The sequence below is a fragment of the Gallinula chloropus genome (genome assembly GCF_964237585.1).
Source record: "Gallinula chloropus genome assembly, chromosome: 1".
Lineage (NCBI taxonomy): Eukaryota > Metazoa > Chordata > Aves > Gruiformes > Rallidae > Gallinula > Gallinula chloropus.
Genome location: NC_140085.1, coordinates 114,339,089 through 114,362,370, shown reverse-complemented (window position 1 = coordinate 114,362,370; position 23,282 = coordinate 114,339,089). Strand labels below are relative to the sequence as shown.

The 23,282-nt window shown below is 45.4% G+C and overlaps 2 protein-coding genes across 3 annotated transcripts; one reads left to right on the top strand and one right to left on the bottom strand.

Moving 5' to 3' along the window:
- TMEM50B (transmembrane protein 50B) lies at positions 1–7,274 on the top strand. Its single transcript, XM_084261448.1, has 7 exons — positions 1–110; positions 665–777; positions 2,024–2,091; positions 2,980–3,072; positions 3,283–3,340; positions 5,663–5,756; positions 7,087–7,274. Exons 1-6 carry the CDS (start codon positions 12–14, stop codon positions 5,706–5,708), a joined length of 477 nt encoding a protein of 158 aa, XP_084117574.1. The 5' UTR covers positions 1–11; the 3' UTR covers positions 5,709–5,756; positions 7,087–7,274.
- A 1,010-nt stretch (positions 7,275–8,284) lies between these two features.
- Positions 8,285–21,544, bottom strand: IFNGR2 (interferon gamma receptor 2). 2 transcript variants are annotated; one of them, XM_084280417.1, is made up of 8 exons: positions 21,282–21,544; positions 18,389–18,421; positions 17,039–17,165; positions 16,435–16,610; positions 14,396–14,544; positions 12,898–13,048; positions 11,702–11,859; positions 8,285–9,391 (listed from the first exon to the last, which is right to left on the bottom strand). In XM_084280417.1, the coding sequence occupies exons 1-8, from the start codon at positions 21,349–21,351 to the stop codon at positions 9,218–9,220; spliced, it is 1,038 nt and encodes a 345-aa protein (XP_084136543.1). In that variant the 5' UTR covers positions 21,352–21,544; the 3' UTR covers positions 8,285–9,217. The 2 variants fall into 2 exon arrangements, with proteins under 2 accessions (XP_084136543.1, XP_084136544.1); XM_084280418.1 differs by lacking the exon at positions 18,389–18,421.
- Positions 21,545–23,282: the final 1,738 nt, after the last annotated feature.

Sequence of the window (23,282 nt, the reverse complement as noted above, 5' to 3'; positions counted from 1 at the left end):
TCTCTGCGGCAATGGCAGGATTCCTGGACAACTTCCGGTGGCCGGAGTGCGAGTGCGTGGACTGGAGCGAGAGGAGAAACGCCATCGCCTCCATAGTCGCGGGAGTGCTGGTAAGTCTGGAGAGGCGGCCAGCGGATCGGAACCCTGGAGACTTAATCTGGAAGGACGGCACGCTTACACTTTGGTTAGACACCTTAATCCAGTGTATTCCTTTACACTTTTTAGCTGCTTTTTTAATTGGCAGGCGGCTTTTTTTGTGCAGTTCTCTGTAAACTTTGCGTTTTGCCTGATGGTGGTGTGCTGGCTCTGCCTAAAGATCAACATTCCTGGTGGTTTTTTGGCCCAGTTGGGTATGTTACACCCATGTTACACACCCTTTGTATCTTGTATGTGTTTAGAATCGGGGTTCTTGGCCTTAAAGCTGCAGAGGGAATTTAGCCAAACACTGAAGATTCACTCAAATAGAAAAATGTGGCCGATTCCAAAAGGCTTCTCCAAAAACATCAGTGTTAAGGTTCATGCAGCACTTGCATGTCAAACAGATTTAGAGTCCAGCTTAAGGCAGATAATTTTCTAGAATGGTTTATACTCATTAAAAGCTAATTGAATCAATGGTATTACATGAACATGCCAGCTTTGTAATACTTGTCTGTTGTATTCCTAGTTTTTCACAGGTTGGTGGATAATGATAGATGCTGCAGTAGTTTACCCCAAGCCAGAACAAATGAACCATGCGTTCCATACCTGTGGGGTGTTCTCAACGCTAGCTTTTTTCATGTAAGTGTATACAAAGGGAGTTCTTGGAAAACAAATGGGAGCTGTTAAACACTGTTTTTACTAGACAATATGGTATATTGTAAAACTTTGACTCACCTGGTTATAAATTACTTGCTGAGTAATCTTGTTGTACCTTTATGGCAATGTAAAGGCCTTTCTTCTTTTACCCATGGCTTTTGTTTCTGATTGTAGTCTGTTTATTCCTTGTTCTTTCTACCTCCCCATAGGAAAATGCTTTTCCTGTGCACTTTGGCTGAGTGTGAGAAAGCAGACCTTCCTTTGTGCAAGTGGCTTTCCACAATAAGTGTTTAGATTCCTACATCAACATTCACATAATACTGCCCAGTTGCTTATCTCAATATAAAACATTTGACTGCATTTTCCTTGGTTTTAAATCATTTTTACAGCTGTGTCTGCCCAAAGCTTCCTCAAATGAGAGAGGTGGTAGTATTATAGCTGTTGTTATAAAGATGTGGCAAGTAAGAGCTTTTACTGAATTGTGCACTATTGGTGAGAACAAGGATGCTCTTGGGAAGCTCTTTACAGAGGGAGTGGTGAGGTGCTGGAACAGGCTGCCCAGAGAGGTGTTGGATGCCCCGTCCCTGGAGGTGTTCAAGGCCAGGTTGGATGGGGCCCTGGGCAACCTTGTGTAGATCCAGGCCTGGAGGTTGGTGGCCCTGCCTGTGGCAGCGGGTTGGAACTCCATGATCCTTGGGGTCCCTTCCAACCCAGACCATTCTATGGTTCTATGCCAGACCTTTTTTAACACTCGGTATCTGAAGATTTCTGGGTTTTGTTGGAATTTTTCATCAGCAAGGTATCTCATTTTAAGAAAATGTATTGACACCTCCTTACAGGGTGTCTCTCACTTAGATGCTTATGGTATTCATTGTGGAGGAAAGGCATCAAAAAGCAACTTGGGTGATAATAGTGAAAGCACTGTGTCACTTGCTGCTGTTATTCCTCTGAGGTGGCTTCAGGTGTTTTAAAACTCAAACAGCCAGAAAGTGACCAGGAATGTCTCTGTCACTAACAAGGGCAATTCTTTAATGTTACAGGCCTGTTAATGTAAAAATGTAAGTAAAACTTGTGAACAAATATAGGGTTTGCTTGAAATCCACTTGGAATCCTTTCATTAAGGGACAGGTGTTCCCCCAGGCTTTTTCACATCTTAGAAAAAGCTAGCCTTTTACTTATAACTTTAAATTGATTTCCTAATAATCTGATGCACTTTGTCTGTCCCTAGGATAAACGCTGTATCAAATGCACAGGTGAGAGGAGACAGCTACAGTGACGGGTGTTTAGGAAGAACAGGTAAACTAAGCCTAAAAATCATGCTGAGTTGAAAAACTAAATATTTAGGTGTTGGGTTTTTTCTAAGTGGTGGTTAAACCTCTGCAAATCTTGTGTAGCTGCTGGAAGAAAGACATTTCTGCCCTGTGGTAGGCCATGGAGCAGACCTCCCTTAAGCACGTCTTATAGTAGAACGTGTCGCATTCTGTTTCCTCTGTGGTGTCTGTGGACCCATGTCCTCTCTCTGCTTTCTTTTGTAATTCCCTTACTATTTCCTGCCATCTGTTTACATGTGACTTGTAGAAAGTTTCACCAGAATCTGGTAGGATTTATTGATTTTTTTTTTTCTTTTAATTAGTATACAGTACTTTCTTGTGTGTCATTTATACATTGGCTTGAGAGAATCTTTGCATAGAGATGCTTTTCCTTTCCTGTGAGTGAGTCAGTTACTTTCAGTGGTGCCATCTTTCTTTTTCAGCAGGTGATGTCCAGCTATGGTAGACGTTGCCTGTCTGGAAATAGCTTTCTGAAGTAAACACAGGAAGTGTTGGTTTTACATGCCCATTGGAATGCCACCTTTACCTCAGAAACATCAGAACCACCTTGTTAGTCCCCTCCAAGTAGTGTTCAGTGATGTTATAAGCATTCCCTACAGATGAGGCCAAGTGTCTGGCAATTGTCTGCTCACTAAAATAAGGGGAATCCAGCTACTCTGTGTCTTACTAAAGAAGGCAAATTTTGGTTTATCTCGTCCTTGACAGAGGCAGGTTCATCCTTTCCCTTTGTGCCTTCAGCAAGATAACATATTGTGTCACAATAGAGTTGTATCATAACGGGATCATCTGTCACTGTGGTTAATGCTCCAGGTGGCTCTCAGAGTTTTGGTTTCTCTTTGTCTGCTTCCCGCAGGTGCCCGGATCTGGCTCTTCATTGGCTTCATGCTGATGTTTGGTTCGCTTATTGCTTCAATGTGGATTCTTTTTGGAGCGTACGTTACCCAGAGTAAGTTCCTGTATTTTCACATGCAGAAAAGTTACTTTTGCTGTCAGCCAAGGGGCAGAAAATCCAGAAGAACAGAAGCATGTGCTCTGTTCTGGTCAGAGCCATACCATATAGTTCTGGGGGCAGAGAATGATACCATGAGCAATGTTTTAAATGCACTTTAGAACACAAAAGAACTTACTGTTTCCTCCTCTGTTGCTCCCTTTGCAGACACTAATGTTTACCCTGGACTAGCAGTGTTTTTCCAAAACGCGTTGATATTTTTCAGGTAAGTGGGATTTTTTTTCTCAGCTGACTCCCCACCTTCCAAAGGAGTATCTCACTTACCTGCTTCCATGCACATTGGCACTCCTGGGGAAACAAGTTCTGAAAACTGGAGGTTGCCTCCAGGCTTGGACCTTTCCCAGCGTGGAGGTTGCTGCTCTGAGTGCAGGGCCCTCCATCTTTCAATTTATTACCCACCCTGACCTTTACTCAAGGAGGGCAGCGTGTACGTGAGCCAAAGGAACCTCTGGGGTCTCTGAGTAAGCTGCCATTGTACAGAGAACTGATGTGATACTATTCAGTCCATAAACTGATCAAACTATTCCTTCAAAACTATTTTTTTCCACTCCTTTTGCTCCAGTGCAATGTTTTGTTTGCCCCTTCCTAGCCTGAGAGTCTTTTCATTTCCCCTTATGCTCCTTTTAGTCCAGCTCTTTCTGCTCTCACTGAATTCACAGCTCTAGAACATGGGTGACCAAAGATACAGACAGTATTCAGGGTGACAGATTGTCAGTGTATTTGTATAATGGCAATAATGCCTTTCATCTCTCTACTTCAAACACCTTGGCATATATCCTAACAGTGCTAGGTGAAAGATCCTGTTGCCCTTTTCCTCACTCTTTCATACTAAAGGTTCAATTACCTGATAATTGTAACATCTAGATTTGTTTCTACTGGATGAGCATTCCATTATGAATATATAATAGCATGATGGTATGCTTTCTAATATTACAGTTAGATAAATTAATTTTATTTCACTTAATATCAATAAGTAGATCATTGGACACTTTGAAGTTGTATCTGTACAGCTTTTTCCGTGTAATGTGTTGTGCAGCCTGTGATTTATTTTTTTTAATTAGTAAGACAATGAAAGCATTAAATAGTGCTAAGTTCTGAGATCAGTCACTGAAAAGGTTCACACAACCTCTGCTGTTGCTCATTCTTACCCACTTAAATTGCCATGCTAACACTTTTCCTTCGAGTACTGTATGAAATGCTTTGCGGCACACTAGATCGGCTGGCTCTGCTCTGCTTCCCTGCTTGGAGAGCCAATTACTTAATGTGCTTGAGGAGGAGTGTCCCTCACTCTTTTCCATAGTCTTGTACGTGGCTGAAAGGGATGCTGATGGAGGCAGGCTTCTGAGAAGAGCTTCACCCCACCTGAAGTCGTTGCTCTTATTTCAGTAGTTTGATGAACTTCTCTCCAAAGCTGCTTTTTGTTTCTGAAAGTGCTTTCCCTTAGTTCCTCTTGCATCCTGCATGTAGGTATATTTTGGCGTTTTTTCTTTTGGCTTCTAAAATTTGTTTTCTGGGTACAAACTGAGACAAATGACAACCTCTTCATAAAAAAAAAAAAGGTTTGGTTTTCATCCCGCCACACACTTAGGGCTGCAGCACTCACTAAGTCCATGTGTTGCCTTTTCCTTAGAGCAGACCTGGGTCCATCAGCAGGGTCTTTATCCAAAACTTTTGTTCGGTTCAGTCAGATTCTCTTCTGTCAGCGTTGTTGCATAATGTCTATTCCCTGAACCTTGGAGCTCCTTCAGAACTTGTGCTTCACCCCTGGATGTTATTCCACCAGTTTTTTTTTACTTTAACAAGCTGTGTCAGTAGTTCTCTCGCTAATTGCCCAGGTGTCTAGCTTGTTCTACTTACCCTTACTTGTCACTGTTGGTGTCAGCAGTTCTCGTTTCCCTGTCCGTTCTCTCATGGCTCAGTATGCCCGTGCCCTTCCTTACCACCTGCCTGTTGGCTCAAAGAAAAAAGTAACTGATCATATAAGGAACAGTAAGGAAGCCATGCTTGGGCTTGTTCCCTAAAGCTTTTTGTTGTTGTGGTTTTGATTCATGACAATATGTAATTGCCTCCAGCCTTATAAAAGAATTTTGGAAATAAAAATCATAATTAGCATCCACAGGATGGATATTTTTTTCTGATTTGCTCATAAAAATGGAATTGCTTGGATTGTCTCCTGGCATGATATGTTGGGAGATTTGCTGCTCTGTAACTCCTGTGGATGGGTCCTAGAATCTCAGAGTATTTTGTCCTGCACAAGGGCAGGTGCTTCTACCATGGGACTGGCCGATTTTTATTTGAGTAGCTGCTTCAGCTGGACCCCCATAGTTTTAGCAGTGTTTGCTAAATGGAAGTGCAGAAACCAGATGCTGACTCGAATAATCAAGTTGAGGTTACTGGAGGGACGTTGATTTCCAGTGTCTATGGTATAATTTTCTCAGGCTGTTATTAGAATTACTTTATCCACCTTGTGTAAGGTCTAATTTTTTTTCTTCTTTTCCCTTCTCCCCGCCCTCCCCTCCCCCCGCAGTACCCTGATCTACAAGTTTGGAAGAACAGAAGAGTTGTGGGGATGAGAGATCACGTATAGCATTGCCTATGCCATAGTTGCTATGTCCTACGATGTATGTAGATATATTTACATTTATTTGTTCTTGTTTTGCTTTCTAAATTGACCCGAGCCGAGCTCCGGTTTCGGTATCGAGCTCCCTCTTTTCACAGGACAGACTTGTGAATATGTACATAGGACTGTATATATATCCTCAGAAGGGAACGTCAGGCTTACTGCTTTCCGAAGCCCTCGGGCTTACTGCTCCAGACACACTGGGTTTCCATCGACTCCTAAGGCTTGATCTTACCAAAGCTTCACGCGTGTCAAGAGACTTCAGCAGAGCTAACAGTGAACAGGCAGGATAAAGCCCATACCTGGTGAAAGGGGCTACTGCTTTTCCTGGGTGGGTGGGTGAGTGGGTGGGTGAGCTGGAGCCCATGTCACAGGCTGTGTAACCTGAAGCAGGCAGCGCGCGGAACTGACCCAGCTCAGCCTGTACTCGCGGAGGGTGAATCCTGCTGTATGTGGAGAGAAGAGCTGATTTTAAGAATTTTATATAACTGTTGGGAAAAACATAGAGGAACTATTTTTTTGTAAAAGGTTATGATTTTTTTAAACAAGGCCCTATATTCAGCAGGTTCTGCATGGCACATCAAACTGTTGTTGACTTCGAGTGCTATAGCACAAATGACGTTTGGTAGCACTACAGTCTTAGAATTAATTTCATGCTCTTCAGTGTAATAGATGCCAATTAGTATTTAATGATTTACTGTCTATACTGATACTGGTCTATGAAAAAACCCAAACTGATGCCAGTCATACTTAAGGAACATAACGAGTAAATGAGAGTCAGGCTAATATCTTTTAAATTGTGCTAGCATAATTTTCTTCAGGGGAAGCTTTTGCTGATAGAAGACAAGTTACCCTGTCACCTATTACCTCTTTGATTTAAAAAGCGAGCATTTTGAGTTGGGGATATAGCAGATGTATTTATTGCTCACAGTCTTACCCTGACATAATCGCCAGGTTTAGGACTGCCATTTGTCCCAGTTAAAGTGTATTTATCCCCTGAATTTCATAGGCACTTTACAGGAATGCTTCCAGTATCAAATCCAGTTTCTTCTAGTTGGGAGTTTGCAGAAGGGGAGAAAAATGGTGTTTTACAGCTTTGGACTGATCTTGTATCTTCATCTTGCTGTCGGTGACGTCGCTATCTTAGGAGTTGAGTGTTTGTTTGGGTTTTTTTAAAAACATTTGAACCTATGTTGTGTCTAAAAGCTTTTATAACTTTCCACTTGTTGAGATTGCTGACCAAGTAGAAGTAGACTGCAGAATGTAACTTCTGTGCACAGTTACTGTATATTGTTAGTCATCTAATTGCTCCCTTGTGGGAATCTCTCCAGTGGACAGAATATGAAGCAAATACTGCAGCTGAAATTGTGCTACTGGCTAGACTAACTGCGTCCCGATGTCACCGTCCTGCAGTGAGTTACGAGATATTCACTGGTGTCACTCACAGCTTTGTACAGAAGTTGTCCCTTCGGTTGTAACTTCAGAAAACTGCAATAAACTTTCTCTTACGTTCTCAAAACCAGTGAACCACACAAGGTGCTTGTATGGTAAATACCCCGCTCCATAGCACAAGAGGTACCGACCCTTACCCAAGTCTTACAACAGCTTGTAAGTACAACCAAGGTTTTTGTTTTCAGGTCTGTTAGTCTCTTGCTTGGGAAGGTTTGGTTCTAAGTGAGAAACAAGTGTAACCGGTCCCAATGACAGTATCCTGCCCTGGGTGCTGGAACAGCACAAGGGAAGGGTTTGATGCTGAAAGAACCCTTGGAGTAGGTTTCAATGCACGTTCCCTGCTTCCTGAAGAGCAGGACCAGAGCTTTGTAACAGAAGTTACCTGTGTTTTCTGCCAGAAGCCTGCTTTCTTGTGTGTATTCCTTGACTGTCCCTTCTGGTTTGAGACCTCTATACAGATGTTAGGAAGAGGCAGTTTTGAGGATGTGTCTTCTAGTAGCCAAAGCTGCAAACAGGTGGAGGGCAAGAACAGTGCAGGCTCACTTTTGCGCTGCAGGCAGTTCCTGTACAGGCCAAGGGGGTAGGGGTGACATGCTTTGGGTAATGCCTTGGCCTGCTCCAGTTGGCAGCTGTAAAACCATTTAAGAACTACTCCTCCAGCGGAAGTCTCGTGCAGGGCTTGGTCAGCAAGTCGTAGGCTGTATTGCTAAATCGTCCAGGAGATGTTGCAACTGCCTTCTTATGTCCTCTATTACATGTTTAGATGGGTCCTTTTGTGAGCCTGTGTTTCTTCATTTGTTTACAGCACAGTAGAAACAAATAACAAATATGAGTTTACTTAAAAGGTACTAAGGCTGATAAATTCTTGCCATGCTTGAGGTATGACTAAGGCTTCAGCTCACAACAGCTGATTAGATTAGCTCTGCCATCAAATCATGAAGCTTTTGTAAAAGAAGTTACTGTTTGTTTCAGGTGAGTTGTGTGTAGTTGTGGAATGGACAGAACAGGGTAACCTCAGCTACACGATAGCTCTGACAGTGACCCGGTTCATTAACACAGCTGAGGAACACAACCAAGTCATTTGCAAATAAAAAAGCATATTTATTTTATTTTTAAACCATGTTTATCAAGGCCAGGGAAAAAAATCACACAAACCTAACTGTTTTAGTACAGAAATGGTTCATTTGTGCTTTGTCCTTCATTAGACACTGTCCCCACCCCTCTGCATTCTGCTGTGAGGCATAACACTAAGTCTTTTGCGTGTGTTTTAAGGGACTCAAACCACGACCCTCAGTCAGCTTTTCACATGCAGGACGTGTTGACTAGCCCACAAGAGATTTTTTTTTTTTTTAGTGTCTAGTAGTTACCACTAGATGTTCTATATTTTAAAGTTTGTTTTACTGTGAAGAACGTGTGTCTCACTGCAGAAGATTAATGCTTCTCAGGACTGTGGTGGGAGGCAGATAGGAGGCCTTTCTTGGAGTAATTCTTTGCATAGGTTCATGCTGAGGGAAGTACTCTAAAATTTCTCTTTTAGACTGCTGTTTTTATCTGGAGGGAAGAATCTGCCACAGAAAACTGCATGTCTTTCAAATGACTCAGAAAGGCAGAGTGGGGTACATATAACACACAGGCTTCACAAATACACCAACAAAACAAAAGCCACTCAATAAAAAATTCCCGGTTGTACTACATCCTAGGGTAAAGTGCCATTATTTCTCAAAGCTTTATTTCAATTCGGGGTGGGAAGTATAACCACATCTGAAGGCAATTTAGTGTTCATCTCTCTTTCACACCCCACCTGTTCAGGCTCTCTGGCAGAGCAGCAGCTGCCTAAAGCCAGGCTCTGGGTCCCTGCTATTCTCAGTAAGCGGCGTCTCGCTCAGGATTTGTCAATGGCCACATTTTGCCCAGAGGCACCTGTCTGTCCTGCCAGCAGCCACGCAGCACTGCTCATGGGCAGGAGCTTCTGCAAAGACTCAGTAACAGGTATTCTCACTAGCACATCGCTTAAGTTACATCACTGGTGTGGGAGATGCTGTGTAAACAAGCTTCATCATCCAAACTGCTGTCCCGGGCTTCGTTTCCTTCTCCAGAAACTAGAACAGATAAGGAATCGTGGGCATTGTCCTCCATGTGACTGTCCAGTGCCTCTAAGCCAGGCACCCTGGGGTCCTTCAGGTACTGGAAAGAGCCAGAAGCAACATGTTAGGTATCCAGCTGCAGACCGGATCAATCAGAAGTTACAGAGATGGAGCAGGTACAAGCCCCTGGAAGGCAAGTTGCCTCAGACTAGAACTCACAGCCAGAGCTGCTAGGTGTGTATTCTATTCTGTCTGCCTTGAAACTGCACCATACAAGGAGAAAGTTAAAAATACCTTCTTTCTGTTGGGGGGTGTGTGTGTGTGTAACCCAACAGAGTCATGCAAACCTCTGTTTAAGCCAGCTAAAGCAACCTGCATTTCCTTTTTTTTTTAAAGTAAGTTTTAGCTAATATTCCTTTCCTGTCAGTTCACCCAAATTCCTACTAGTCAAGAGCAAGCCACAGAACAACATGCTTCTGGTACTGCACTACTGGGAGTGCAATTCCTAGTAGGATCCTCCAACTACAGGAACCTAGTAACTGACAGCTTGTCTAAGGTGCTGAGAGAGCAAAGGAGACCTAAGATTCTGGTTGGTTCAGTGTCAGGCAAGTAAGATCTGCATCTTTTAACCAGAAAATGTAGTGGCATCCTTCTCCTGTAGTTACTTTATGCTTTGATTTCCCCTCTACTCCCCTTTACACCAAACTTAAGGAATCAGTCATAAAGAAAGGAGCATTAGAAAAAAAAAAACCCATGTACTCTCCTTATGACTAAGCTGATGTGTTTCACGGGGAAGTGGAGCTGTCTATCACTTTGTGTACTGAACAAAAAACCCCTAAGTATCTGACATTGAACAGTTTCTCCCCAGTTAAAAAAAAAAAAGAAGAAAAAATAAGTGTGTGGAGCACAGGCACTCTCACGTTGCTGAAAGACTGAAAACAGCTTGGAGTTTTACTCAAAAGCTTGAGTACTGTAGTGTAGGTGGTGTCAGAATCTGGTAGAGATGGGACTGCAACTAAAGCCACATCTCTTGTAGGACAAAGTTAACCTTAGTGTCAGTTAGGGCATTGCTTCTCTGTAGTCGCTCATGGGTAGAACTGCTCCCTCCAACTCGAAGGCTGAAAGCTCAGGTCCTTCTGTTAAAGAAGGAAGCATGTGATTTTTCTGAAAGCCTAAAAAAGTACAGAGAGAACTGCCTTCAAATAACCTGCACTGAGGGCAAGTGTTTCAAGAGAAGCCTCAGGCTCGTTGATCCCTTTCAGAAATACATGTTTCTAAAATTCTGCATTTTTGCTGATCTCCATTTCTTATCGGTATTTTGCCCAAACCCCAGAATCTCTACTTTTCCTGCCCATTTTCCAGATTAATACAATTATTCCGGATCACAGGATGCCAGGCTCTGCTCTTGCAAGCCCTTTGCATGACATGCTGCACTCCTTCAGTACACTCTACAAGGATTTATTTTCTTTCTTCCTACATGAGGCACACATTGCTTGAGATGTGGTGCAGCCATCAACACTGATGGCATCCCCAGGAGATGATGGCTGAGGGAGTGTGAAGAGGGGAAAAATCATGTATTCCAGACTCTGCAGACAAAGGCTGGGTTTGTTCACCCATAATTCTATAAAAATCTGGGAAAACACCTCTGCAGTCACCAAACTACTGTAGTACCATGGACTAACCCAACATGCAGATACGTGCAAAGAACTGAAAACAAGCACAAGCTTTTAAAAATACACAAGGTTTGCTGAACAAAAACTTTTAAATCAAGAACTTTGCTTAAAAGACTACATCCTGTTTAAATACTAAAAAGAGGAAGATGAACAGGACTGAAACAGAATCGTTCAGTACAGAAATACGTGAGCTACAAGGGGGAAAAAAAAGTCCCAACTTTTTCATGTGACTGTTGCTAAAACGATGGGGGAGGGGTGGGGGAAGAAGGCAAAGACCAAGAACATTTCCCTCAGCCTTAGAGTCAGCCCGGGCTCTTACAGCGATCGGTGCCCACCTTTCCTTACTTGATTTCTAGTCAGGGATCTGGGTCCCAAGTTCATGCTCCGCAGCACATCCTTGGCTTCCAGTGAGCCACTGTTTCAGGCTGACTTAGATAAGCAAAGAAAAGGGCAGGCAAAGGGTAGTCAAGGAAGAGAGAATCTTACTCCAATTTCAGAAGAGGATTATAGCAGCTTTTTGGGGTTTTTTAAACATACTGCAGAGAAAAAAAATTATTCCTCTTTTACCCAACTGAATAAAGTGGGAGATCATAGATGGGCAAAGTCACAGGTTAGACTAAGTCAAAAATTACTTGCATCTGTTTCTGTTACACAAGAACTAGCGTTGTTCACACTCGCTCCAAGACAATCCCTGTCTTTCACTGGGGGAGGGAGGGGAGAAAAATTTCTACACGTACCTGTTCGATGTGTGATGGGATTTGTAAAGGTGGCTGAGCCCAGTATTTAATTGTTTTGTGATGTCTCCTCCACAGAAGAAAGAAACTGATTGTTACCAGGTTTAGGAAGAAAAACACCACCAGAAATACTAGTGTAATATATCCAGCTCTGGTTGCCTCTGAAAAAGAAACAACAACCACTGTAAGCTATGGTAGGTTCCTATTCATACATCATCAAGTGTAAAATAACATATGGCAGGCTGAAATTTACTATACTTGGGAATCAAAGTGTCATTTCCAAGGCTCTGATCCCTGTGTTCAGCCTGTTTTGGGATTCCACATGGAAATCACCAGCTCCCACAGGCTTTATCCCCTTATTCATGCAGCCTAAGGCGTGCTTCTGCTCAACATGCTACCAAGGCAATGTGGAGCTGAAGGAATCGCTGCTGGTGGGCAGAGGGCAGGTGGGGAACACAATCTGTCATGCCACCCTCCATCAGGCAGCGAGGGCTACTGATGCCAGGGGCTCCTCTTTCAGAACACCCACCTTCCCAAAGCAAAGGGGGCAGCAGGCTCCAGCATCCCAGCGCGGGGGCTGGCGATAAAGTACTTGGTCAATACTACCCGGGAGCTGACCTCCCGGGTGGCTTCAGAAGCCACCTAAGCAGGTTACATCAACATGTCTTCCAGTGTGTCCAGAGCACACCATCAGTTGTGCCTACGTGTTGGTGGCTACACAGAGATTCAAGAGAGGATCAAACTCTGTTATCTTGCACAGGGCTCTTCTCCCCTCACCCTCTCTCTTATCTCATGATAAAACAAGGAGCCTGAAAGGTCAGTGAAGGGAGCAGACCAAAGAGGAGAGGGACATTCCTGTCCTGCAGAAGACAGCAGCCAAGAGAGATGATTTGCAGGGGTTAACATCACTTCCTTCATCAATGACTTCCTCTAAAGACACAGTATTTCCATTTTCTTTCTTGGCATATTTCTAGAAAGTAATACCCAGAGCAGTATTCTGAAGGAAAGGGATGAGGGGGAGATCACAATGCAGACCCTCAGTTTCTGACTGAAACAATTCCTTATTTTGCCATCGATGACAACTGCAAATTACCAGTAGTGCTCCCTTAGTGCTCCTGACAAACACACGTAGGTACCTGACCAGACTCATGTTCCACACTCATCCCACTACACACAAAGCAACAAAATTTGATTTATACCACTCATCGTAGTTCTGGAACATTCTGGAACACTTTGCAGTCCCAGTAACCGGTGACCTGAATATGTCATCAATTCTACTTGAATTCTAAAACAATAAAGTGTCAATTCCTTTAGGCTTTTGATTTTGAACAGTGTATTACTTGTTGTTTCCTGTTGAAAAGACAAAAAAAAAACCCAAGTTACTCAAACCAGACCTGTCTCCAATGCAAATGCCGCCCACCCCCCCCCCGAAGTTTCTCACTCAAAACCCATGGATTTTATTTTTCATCATTCAGCACACCCAAAGAAGAAAAGCAGCAAAACACGCTTTGTCGTTTCTACTTGAATGCGTTTGAAACATCATTCTTTGAGAACGAAATAAAGACCACTTAAAACTGCCTCTAAAGGCACGAGGAGCAGAGGCATGAGAACTGCTGGATCTCATCCACAACCTGATGCTGGAAACTTTGAGGCAGCTTCTGCAACAGCTCTGGCAGCAGCGCAATACAGGGAGGGGGAGGGAAGGGCAAGGCTGGAGCAGTGCCTCAGCCGCCAGAGGAGACCGAGGGAAGCACAGCTCGGCCAAGAGCTTCCACCACCTCAGCTCCTTCTACTGAACACAGCTGATGGGCAGCACAAAAACTCCACACAGCCACCACAGCCTTTTGGGAATTTTTAACCTCTGAGGGACCGGGATAAAGGCCTCCACAAAGCCCACAGAAACACACAAGGAGCGACTGCTTGTCTCAGCCTCAGATATGAAGGTATTTTGTCTGTGTCAGAAAAATACACATTGGTGCAAGAGAGGAAGGAAGTGGAGGACTTTGAGATTTTGCAAGGTCTTGGGAAACAAAAGGGGCTTTAAAATTATTTTTTCTGCTCCTGTTTTTTTAAACATTTGGCTTTAGAATTGTGTTCTTCTGAATCTTCTTCCTCTTCTTTCATTTTTGAAAAATAGATGTAAATGCTGGCCTGGCAAGAACCTGATTATTGGGGGCCCCAGACGGCAGCATTAAGCACACACTGAGACCAACACCTCTGAGCCTCAATATGGGCTCATCCCAGCATGCTGCTACTGCCTCTTTCTCTGCTGTAGGAACAGGCAACGTCAGGCCAAAGCAGCCTGTGACTGAAGCTGCCAGCACAGACTAGACCAGCACAGGAAGGGAGGAATGGTATTTCAGAATTTTACAAAATTTGAAATCTAAATGGCATTTTAAAGCCACCTCTGACACTTTGTGGATTCTCTCCGTTGGTCTGCAATGTGATTTGGTCTTTGTTTCATCTGGAGAAAAAAAAAAAAGAGCATTTTGAAAGTTTTGCAATATTCTTGACAAGACCAAATTAACTTTTTTTTCCTTCCAAAAATTCACCAAACGGTGCCCTTCACTGAAAAAGGGAAAAAAAAAAAAAAAAAAAAAAAAAAAGAGACACTAGTTTTCTTCCTCCATTTCTGCCAAGAGAAACCGACCTGATCTGTTAGTCACCAAGGCTGAACAAAACGGAATGAATACTTACTTTTTTAGTAGTACTTGTTGTGTTCTCCCAGTAGGAAACATGGTATTCAAGAAAGTCACCTACTTCCAATACAAAAGGGGGTGTGATACTTATGAGAAGTGAGTCAGAGCTTGCAGTCACGCTGTTCACTTTAGGGGGGCCTATAGTAGCTGAAAATAAACACAGCAAAAGCAGTGAACATCTGGAATGCAGTACAGCTCATCACACTGTCTCCACCTTACATCAATACTCTCAGCAAACATGCTAAATACTGACAGCTTAAGATACTTTATTACAAATCTAAGGAAAAAGACTTGAAGAGCATACGTGAAATTAGATCATTTAAAAATAAAATGTTTCCTATTAACTTTCCCTGGAAGTTCAGTAAAAACCCCCTAGAATATCTCTGAATTTACCTGCAGCTCATGGCAATATAATTAATTTTTTTCTTTCCTTCAAACATAGACCATGTTCTCTAAAAAACACACTGTTTGGGGTCAATAGACTGGAAAAGGAGAAACTCCTTTCCCTCTATGTGCTTTCATGTCTCCATCCCTCCTGTGGGGAAAATATGATGAATTCCTTTTGTGAAGTACCCTGAGGACTGAATCATGACCGATATTACATAAAGTACTGTCAGTCCTAGTACAAGAGGCTTGTGTGATCACTGGTGTAATACATGGTCATTAGTCATTTAGCCTTTGTATCTTGCTTCCTTCACCAGTTGAGGTTATTGGCATTTGTGAAGCACCCCAGGACCTCAAGAAATCCCCTCATGTAAATATTAGTTACCAGCAGCTTGCATACTAAGAGAGGTAACTATTAACAGTGAAAACAAATCAATCCTTGTGTGTTACCATTGCTCATTGTGCCTCCAAAAAAATCCAGCCAAACCTGCTCCATCCACTCTTGCCTTAGAGAAAACTGGCTCCTCTGATCTTTGTAGCGGGGAAAGAAACTTCCCTTTCATTCTACTTCCCGGTGCTGTGCAACTGCAAACACCTTGTTGTGTGTCCTCCAAAATTTCCAAAGGTCCCCTCTCGAGCGGGACTGATCCAAAGATTAACAGAGGAGGACACCCCAACTGAGTAGCCCACAGTCTTGGTGTCTAGGAACTGATTTTGAGGGCAGTCACACAAGAATGATCACATAATGCTCCTCTTGCTCCATCAAGGAACAGACACACAAATCGCTCTTCCACATGGAGCCTTCTCATTTGTCTTCTTCCCAAGAGCCTGGTGCTTTCCTAAACTCCAAAGGATCCCCCTCCTAAACAATCCTGCATCACAAGCCACAGGCACATCAGCTGTAAATTTCAATGCAGGATTTGGGGAACTCCATACCCTGACACTTGCTACTGCCAGAGAAAAATCCAAGATGTACAACTGAAGTCACCAGGGAAAGCATCACACATTTTGCAGCATGGTCCACAACTGCTACTCAGGAGGTATAGGAGAACTTGAACTAAAGAGTTACTCCTCTGCTTCATTATCATTTCAGAGGTATTTTAAGACTCAACATTTACTCTTTGCTAATTCTGAAACCAATTGCAGCAAGGCAAAGAGCTGATCTTGTAAAGAACAACATGCTTGCTCGCGCACTTCAGGGGATTTGAAGCCTGCCCTTGATCCTTCAACACTGTAGGAAGGAGGGTTTATCAGAAAAGGGATCTGTTCAACAGAAACCGGTAGTTTGTACTCAGACTACCACAAGTCAGGGGGGTGTATGCGTGCATACAGCAGTGCTAAGGGGGGAAATAAGAAAGCAGAAAAGTTTTTAACAAAATCGACCATGTAGTTCTTACAAGGCTTAAACACCCAAGGAAACTCATCTGTTTCTCTTTTGATAGCTGCTGAAAGAGCACACTGCTAACCCCACTGCAGGGGGTAGCATTAAATTCCTAGGGACACACTGAGGCCTTGTAGGCTTCATGAGACAAACACCTACAATTCTCCTCCTTTGTTTTTACTCTTATGTGCAAAAGCGATCTGGAACAAACATTTTTTCCAAAGAAATCTCCTTAGAGAGAGAAAAAAAACCCACTCATAAACAGCACTTACTGTTTCTCTCTGCCACAAATGGATCTGTTTCCACCCAGTCAGAAGTCACTTGCCCGAGCTCAGCCCTCACCCGCAAAACCACAGTCCAGCGCCGCTCCTTAAGCGACCAGGGGAAACTGCACTCAGTCCGGGTGATACGGGTGCAGTTCATCTCATCCCACTGGTTAAAGGCCCCTCTGCAACGCGAAACAAAGGGCAGATCAAGCACCAGCAGAACAGTACAGCTACCTAAAACACAATCCCTCCCACCTCGGCAATTCTGGTAACAAAAGAATGCATTACAAAACACCACTGTGATGTGGGTTTAATCCACAGCCCTTCAGCACCTGCCTCTCCTCAGTATCTGGGGGGAAAAAAATCAGCGAGAGAGAATTTGGTAAGGCTAAATTATACAGCAAACTATGCCATGTTTCTGGATGCTCTTCTGGTCTTCAAACATTTTTCAGGCCAAGAGACTGTCAGTCTTCAGAAGCTGCTTTCAGATACACCTAAAAGCATCTGTAATAGATGTTTGGTTTGTGGTTTTGTGCTTTTTTTTTTTTAACCTGCTGTGTTACTGGATTAGAAAACATCAGTTCGGTTGGTTTTATAACTATTTACTTACGTTTTAAAATGGACTGTGTATAACACCAATCCTCTGTCCACTTTAACAGGAGACCACCTCAGCAAACTACGGAAGTTATAGGAATAAATGATCACATCCTTTGGTGCTGGTAAAGGTGGAGAAGATTCTAAAGTAAGAGGAGGAATAAAAATTAGTTTTGAAACATTCAAATACTCAGTAACTAACTTCAGATAGCTAAATTCAATCACCATGCATCACATTTTCACTGCTTTGCAGGCGAGACCATTCCTCCTCCCCACCGTGTCCAGGTGCGCTAGGCGCAGTGCACTGAAGACACTGCTACCCACAAAGCACTGAGCTCCAACTTACTGCTTTTATTTATTCCATGCAGAACATGACACTGGAAGTACAGAGTCTAGCACAAAAACAATAAACCCCACCCAACTCCCCCAAAGCTGTAAATTCAAGGACCACAACCACTCCTCTACCACAAAAGCTCATCTATTTCAACTGTCTGCATCTCACATTCTACTGTGGTAACAGCTCAGAACTCGTTTTTCCTGACCATCAACCGGCCCCCTGCTCACTTGTTTGAAAACAGAGTTCACATCACTGAAACTTTCCAGGAAACAGGTTAATGCAACACACCAACAAAACCACAGGGTTGGAAAAGACCTTTAAGACCATCAAGTCCAACCAATCCCATCCTATGCTAAACCATATCCCTAAGTACCTGATCTATCCTTTTTTAAAACACACTCAGGGAAGGTGACTCAACCCCCTCCCTGGGCAGCCTGTTCCAGGCCCAGGCAACTCTCAAAAGCACCTTCTCATACTTGATCGCTGCCACAGTGCACCGTTCCACTCACAAGCCTGAAGCTTTGTCAGTTCTGAAACCAATTTCACAATGTATTAACGGACAGAAACCTCTGTTAGAGGTGTGTCTGCTGGCCAGCGGGAACGGCCACGCTAATTCGGTCACACTACAAACTCCTGAAGGGGGAGAAAAGCCCTCAGGGGCAGCTTGTCAGGAGGTGAGCAACATGGAAGCAGAGAGCAACGAGTTGTTTCTCTAGTATGGGAGAAGAGCCACTTCCCTGCTGGCCCAAGCAGGGTTGGAGGAGGAAGCCATCTGTTTGGGACTGGAGCACAGCCAAAAGCCAGGCACCCAGGCTAGGGCTGAGGGGTAGCAGAAAACAAGTTGGGCGGAGGGAGGGGTGGAAGGGTGGTGGGGATAGGAAGGGTGGAGGGTGGAAGGGAGTGCGACCGAAACCGAGCAAAAAGCAGAGAACTGAGGGCTGGGGAAATAGGGGCAGGTGAAGTCAAGCAAGGCAGATGAGAAGCAGGGGAGCAGCTGGAGGGAGATGCTAGCTACTAAACAGGGCAAACCTGTTTGCCTTCTGGCTGGAGAACCAGAGAACGCTGAAAAACAAGGAGATTAAGGGTAAGGAATTGGGAAAGCTAAGAGAGAGGATGATTACCCACCACAAGTAGCCTGAGGCGGGGAACACAGGAAAACAGTTACAAAACACTTTGAAACCAGAAGAGTCTCACACTTTTAACCGCAGTACTGCAGTTACTGCAGTCACTCAGGCAGGAAGGGCCCTGGGGAGGTCTCTAGCCCAAGCTCCTGCCTGGAGCAGGCCAGCTCTGGCACCAGACCTGAGCCTCCACAGCCTTCCTCGGGAATACGGGGAAGATGTAACACCGGTTTTGCCTTTTGCTTTCTACATCTGATATTGTCACACAGCACTAGAGAGAATACCCATCCCGACAGTGCTATCCTTCAGAAGAGATGTCATGCCAGGCTTGTAACATCCTCCACACCCATGAATCACAACAAAGTTGCCTAAAACCCAAAGTACAAAAAACAAAATAACTAGTTAAGCCCTCAAAGTTTTAATTAGGTATGTTACTGGTTTCTTAGCCTCAGCTTTGGAGTAGTGCTCTTAAGCAAAACACACATTACCTTAGGCTCCAGATGGATCGTTCGGCATTCCAAATCTTTTTGAGATTCCTTACATTACAAACCCTACCCAAAATATTAATCTCTCATGTATTCCAAAGGCCACTAAATAACTTCCTTTTCAGGCAAGAGAAGTTTTCTCTTCCCAGTCAGTGAGATTCTTTCTTACACTCTCACTGTTGGTCTGGCATGTGGCAAGGTATCTCACACCATCAGTAATCTCTGCCCTCAGGCATCCGATACAAACTGGTTTTACAAAATTCAAGAAAGCTGTCAGAATGAAAGACAAGCATTAGCCTTTTTTTTCTTTCCCCTGAAAAAAAGAAAAAGGAAAATGCAACAAATGGTGAGGGCAACTGGTTCATCTTCTCCTCAGTCAGGACCACAAACTAATTGTTTTACTTTGTATTTAGCATTCAGAAACAGATCTTTCTCCCTACCAGCTTCAAAAACACTGAAAAAAATAATAATCTGTGGCTCTGCAGTTGAACATTAAGATGCTCACTACTGCACTGAGGAGCTGGTTCCTGAGCACACCACAGGAATGCAAGCTTATTTCAGTTAGGTGTCTCGACGCGACAAGGGAAGTTACTTGAATTTCTGCAGTCACACACTTGAACTCCTTAATGATCATTAGTCTGTGTGACCTAAAGTAACCAAATTCACCCTTCAGAAAAACACACCTACCTATGCAAGTGTCCTAGAAAAACCCAGCTCAGCTCCCTTAGTCAGAAAAAGGAGAAACGTGCCATCCTTTCTTTTCATCTTGATGGTGATCTCACAGAGCTGGTTCTTTTAAAGCATCTGCCACACAAGGCTCTGATTTTTTTCTGATGCAGACTTCCTGACTCTTCAAGCCACAAGTCAAAGCTTTCACAGAGCAGAGTGTGAAGCCACAAGTTACAGCAGGTGAAAGGAGCTCAGCTCGACCTAGTCATCTGTTTCACAGCCTCTGTTTCTGCTCCTGGATGTTTTCTGATACCTTCCCCTGCATCAGTCTGAGAACACATAATTTTGCTAAACTGGCCAAAAAGACGTCTAAGGGGCTTTTTGGATGGACTGGTGCTGTTCTGGTGTACAAAACTGGCTTCTCATATTGTCTGACAAGCACCAAAGCCTGCAAAAGATGAACAGCAGAAGCACGTGGCCAGTTGGGGACAGGTGACAACAGCTGCCTATGCTTTTGGCTCAGATTTTAACATGTAGCATCCACATTTGCAGCTCACTGTGCCTATGAGCAAGAGAACATGGAGGGGGAGGCCCTGCGCACAAGCCGAACGCCACAACGGGCTCCCCGGGAAATCCCGCTGTTGCTGCTGGGATGTAACACCAACTGCGTAACACCAATTGCAGTGGGTTGCCCCCTGCCAGCCCCAACCCACCCATGGGCATCTGGAATGCCAAGTGTGGCCAGGGATCGCAGGCCTGGAACAACAGCTGTCCCCAGTCACAGGCTGGCCAGTCAGGCCTGGACGAACGCAAGGAAACATGGCAGCAGACACACTCAAACTCATGGAAGTGCCAGTGCATCTGAGTAAGGCCCATGCTGTGCGCATACCTCATCCCAGATACGTCACCACAGCCCTTCCACACTTGCTGGTATTTATACCGAAGCCAGGATCATGCTCATGAGCTGTATGTACAGTCCAGAACTAACCTGAAGGGCAAACGCACCCCACCACCCCCCCCTCGGCAGTGATAACAATCACAACACCAGAACCTGTCAATTCCCAAAGCGAAATAGCGGCAGCTCATGTACAGCTGATGAACGTCTGGCCACACCACAAGCTACAGCCACATCCATGGCTTAGACCGTAACACCCGCCCCCCCCCCACACCCCTCAAGGCTGAACCCGCGCAGCTTTTAGCCACTCGCCGGCGCGGGGCCTCGCCGCCCGGTGCCCGGCAGCCCGCCTCAGGCTGGGACCAGCCCAGCCGCCAGCACGTTTTCGAAGAGCAGCAGCCCCGGTGGCGGCAGGAAAAACGGGGCCTTGTCCTCCTTCTGAGGGGCAGGCACAAGCGGGGCGAGGAAAGGGTGAAATCCGCCGCAGCACCGCTTTCCCCGCTGCGGCTCCAGCACCCGCCGGGCCCGCTCCAGGGAACGGGCTAAGAGGCACGGCCCCGCCGTCCCTCGCCAACCCCCCCCCCGCGAAACGCCACCACAGTCCCGGCCCTCGGCCCCACAGGCTTCCGCTGCCTCCCAGGCCGAAAGCCCGTTGGGGAGGAGGCGCGTAGAGAAGCACAGGCCGGGCGGCAGCCTCCAGCTCCGCGTCGCCCGCCACGGTGGCAGCTACACCCGCGCCCCTCCGCACCCACCTGAGCCCAAGATCCGGACCGAGCTGAGGAGGAAGAAGAGAAGGGAGAGGAGCTGCGCCCGACACGGCATGGCCCGGCCCGGCCCGGCCGGCAGCACCCTGCCGCCCGGCCCCGCTCGCCGCAGAGGCCGCTCGCCGGTTCCTGAGGAGCGGGGCCGGCGGCACGCAGGCAGGCCCGGCGAGGCCGCCTCACACCCGCAGCCCGGGCCCGGCCCCGGCTGCTAGCGGGGAGCGGGGCGACCGCCGCCTCCCCAACACCGCTCGATCTCCTGCCCCGCCTACGGCAGTCAAAGCCCGCCCTTGCACTTCCGCGGGAGGCCGGGGGAGGGCTGTGGGCAGCCGAGGCCCAGCAACCGACAGGGCGGCTCTGGTAACGCCCTCTGGTCGGAGATGACCCCGGCCCGGCCTTAGGGCGGCCCGAGATGTAGTCCCGCGGCCCGGCCCGGGCCGGCGGCAGGTCCCCGCTCACCGCCGCATGGGGTGCGGCCGCCCTCTGAGGCGCGGAGCGTTGCGTGTGCACTCGGGGTGTGCGGTTGATGTGAGAAAATCTCGCCATTAAGTGGTTAAAGTTCCCCAGCTTTCTCTGGCTGCATCTAGCCTAACACCGAGCCGTGGTTGCACCTAACCACATACCTTTGGCTGATGCTATCGATTACACAGTATTGCGATTAAATGAATCTGGAGGTGATGCCGGGGTGGGGGGTGCGGGGGAGGGTGCCGCATTCCTCCCAAACGATTACTATTTTAATACAAGAATTGCTTTAAAAATCATTTACTGGACAGGGAACAGCTGTTTTTAGGATCTTAAGCACCGCCTTAATTTAAAAGCGCTCTAAAGCAGAGGAGTAGTTCCTATGTCCCTGAACAAAGTCTGGTTCTGTCTTAAATACGTCAGAGAGAAAATATGTTTTAATTTAATGGGGAAGTCGGCAGAACTATGACTGGCAGGACTGCCAGCAGAGGAAACCGCAGAGTTAGGGTACTTAAAACATCTTTAATTAATATTAACAAAGGTGATTGTCTGCGTGAAGGCTCCCCAAGCAAAGTTTACACCACTGCCACCAGATTTCCAACAGAGGTAAAGTAAACAAGTACAGCAAGTGTATCTTGCCTTCAGAGTGCTAGGTAAGGGCTGGACAGCTTTGATTTCCAAATAAGCTTGGATGAATCACTTTATTTTGCTGTCGTGCAGCTCTTCCTCAAACAAAAGAGAGATCCCTCCCTTTCTCTTAGCCCCATATGGCCTCTTCTTGTTGACAGCAAGTTGTCAGGGCAAAGATCTTCCTTTTGCAGTGAGGTGCAGTAATAAAAAGGGCCAGAATCTCAGTCAAAGCCTTTTTCACAGTGATGCAAATGATATAAGCTAGAAAGGATTAAAAACAAAGGAGAAAAAAATAATATGAAAAGCTGATTGGTTCGTTGGTTGGTTGTAAAAGTAAGGGCTAGAAGGGGACGGTAGCGATTAAAGACATGCAATTACAGATTGAACCTGTTTTCACTGCAGCAGCATGTCTGACCTCTTTTTGAACCCTTCTGGGAAGAGTGACTCAAACTCTCTCAGTCAAGCAGCACAGTTCTACCGAAACCCTCCGCTCTGCGAGCTCTGCTTTGGGATTTCCCCAGTGCCAGGCCTGTGCTGAGACAGATCCTTCAACAATGCCTGAGCGAGCCAGGAGAGGAATTTCAGTCACACTGTTAGCATGACCAGTGGAGCATTTCTAGTGGCAGGTAGCCAAGCAGGTAGTTGGGAGAGCCACTGGCAAGTTCTAACTGTGAACCTTAACTAGCAAAATGGTATGTCCAGAAGGCATGTTACATGGTGGCATCTCTAATTCATGATGGTGGCATCTCTAATTCATGCATTTGCAAGATTTTGATTCACCGAGGAAACTTAGGTATATAAAAGAACAACTCAAAACATGAATTCTGAAGCGGGGTTTCCCTCTACCCTTGCCCTGAAAGAAACATATTTACTGTAACTGTTAGAGAAATCCCATAACCC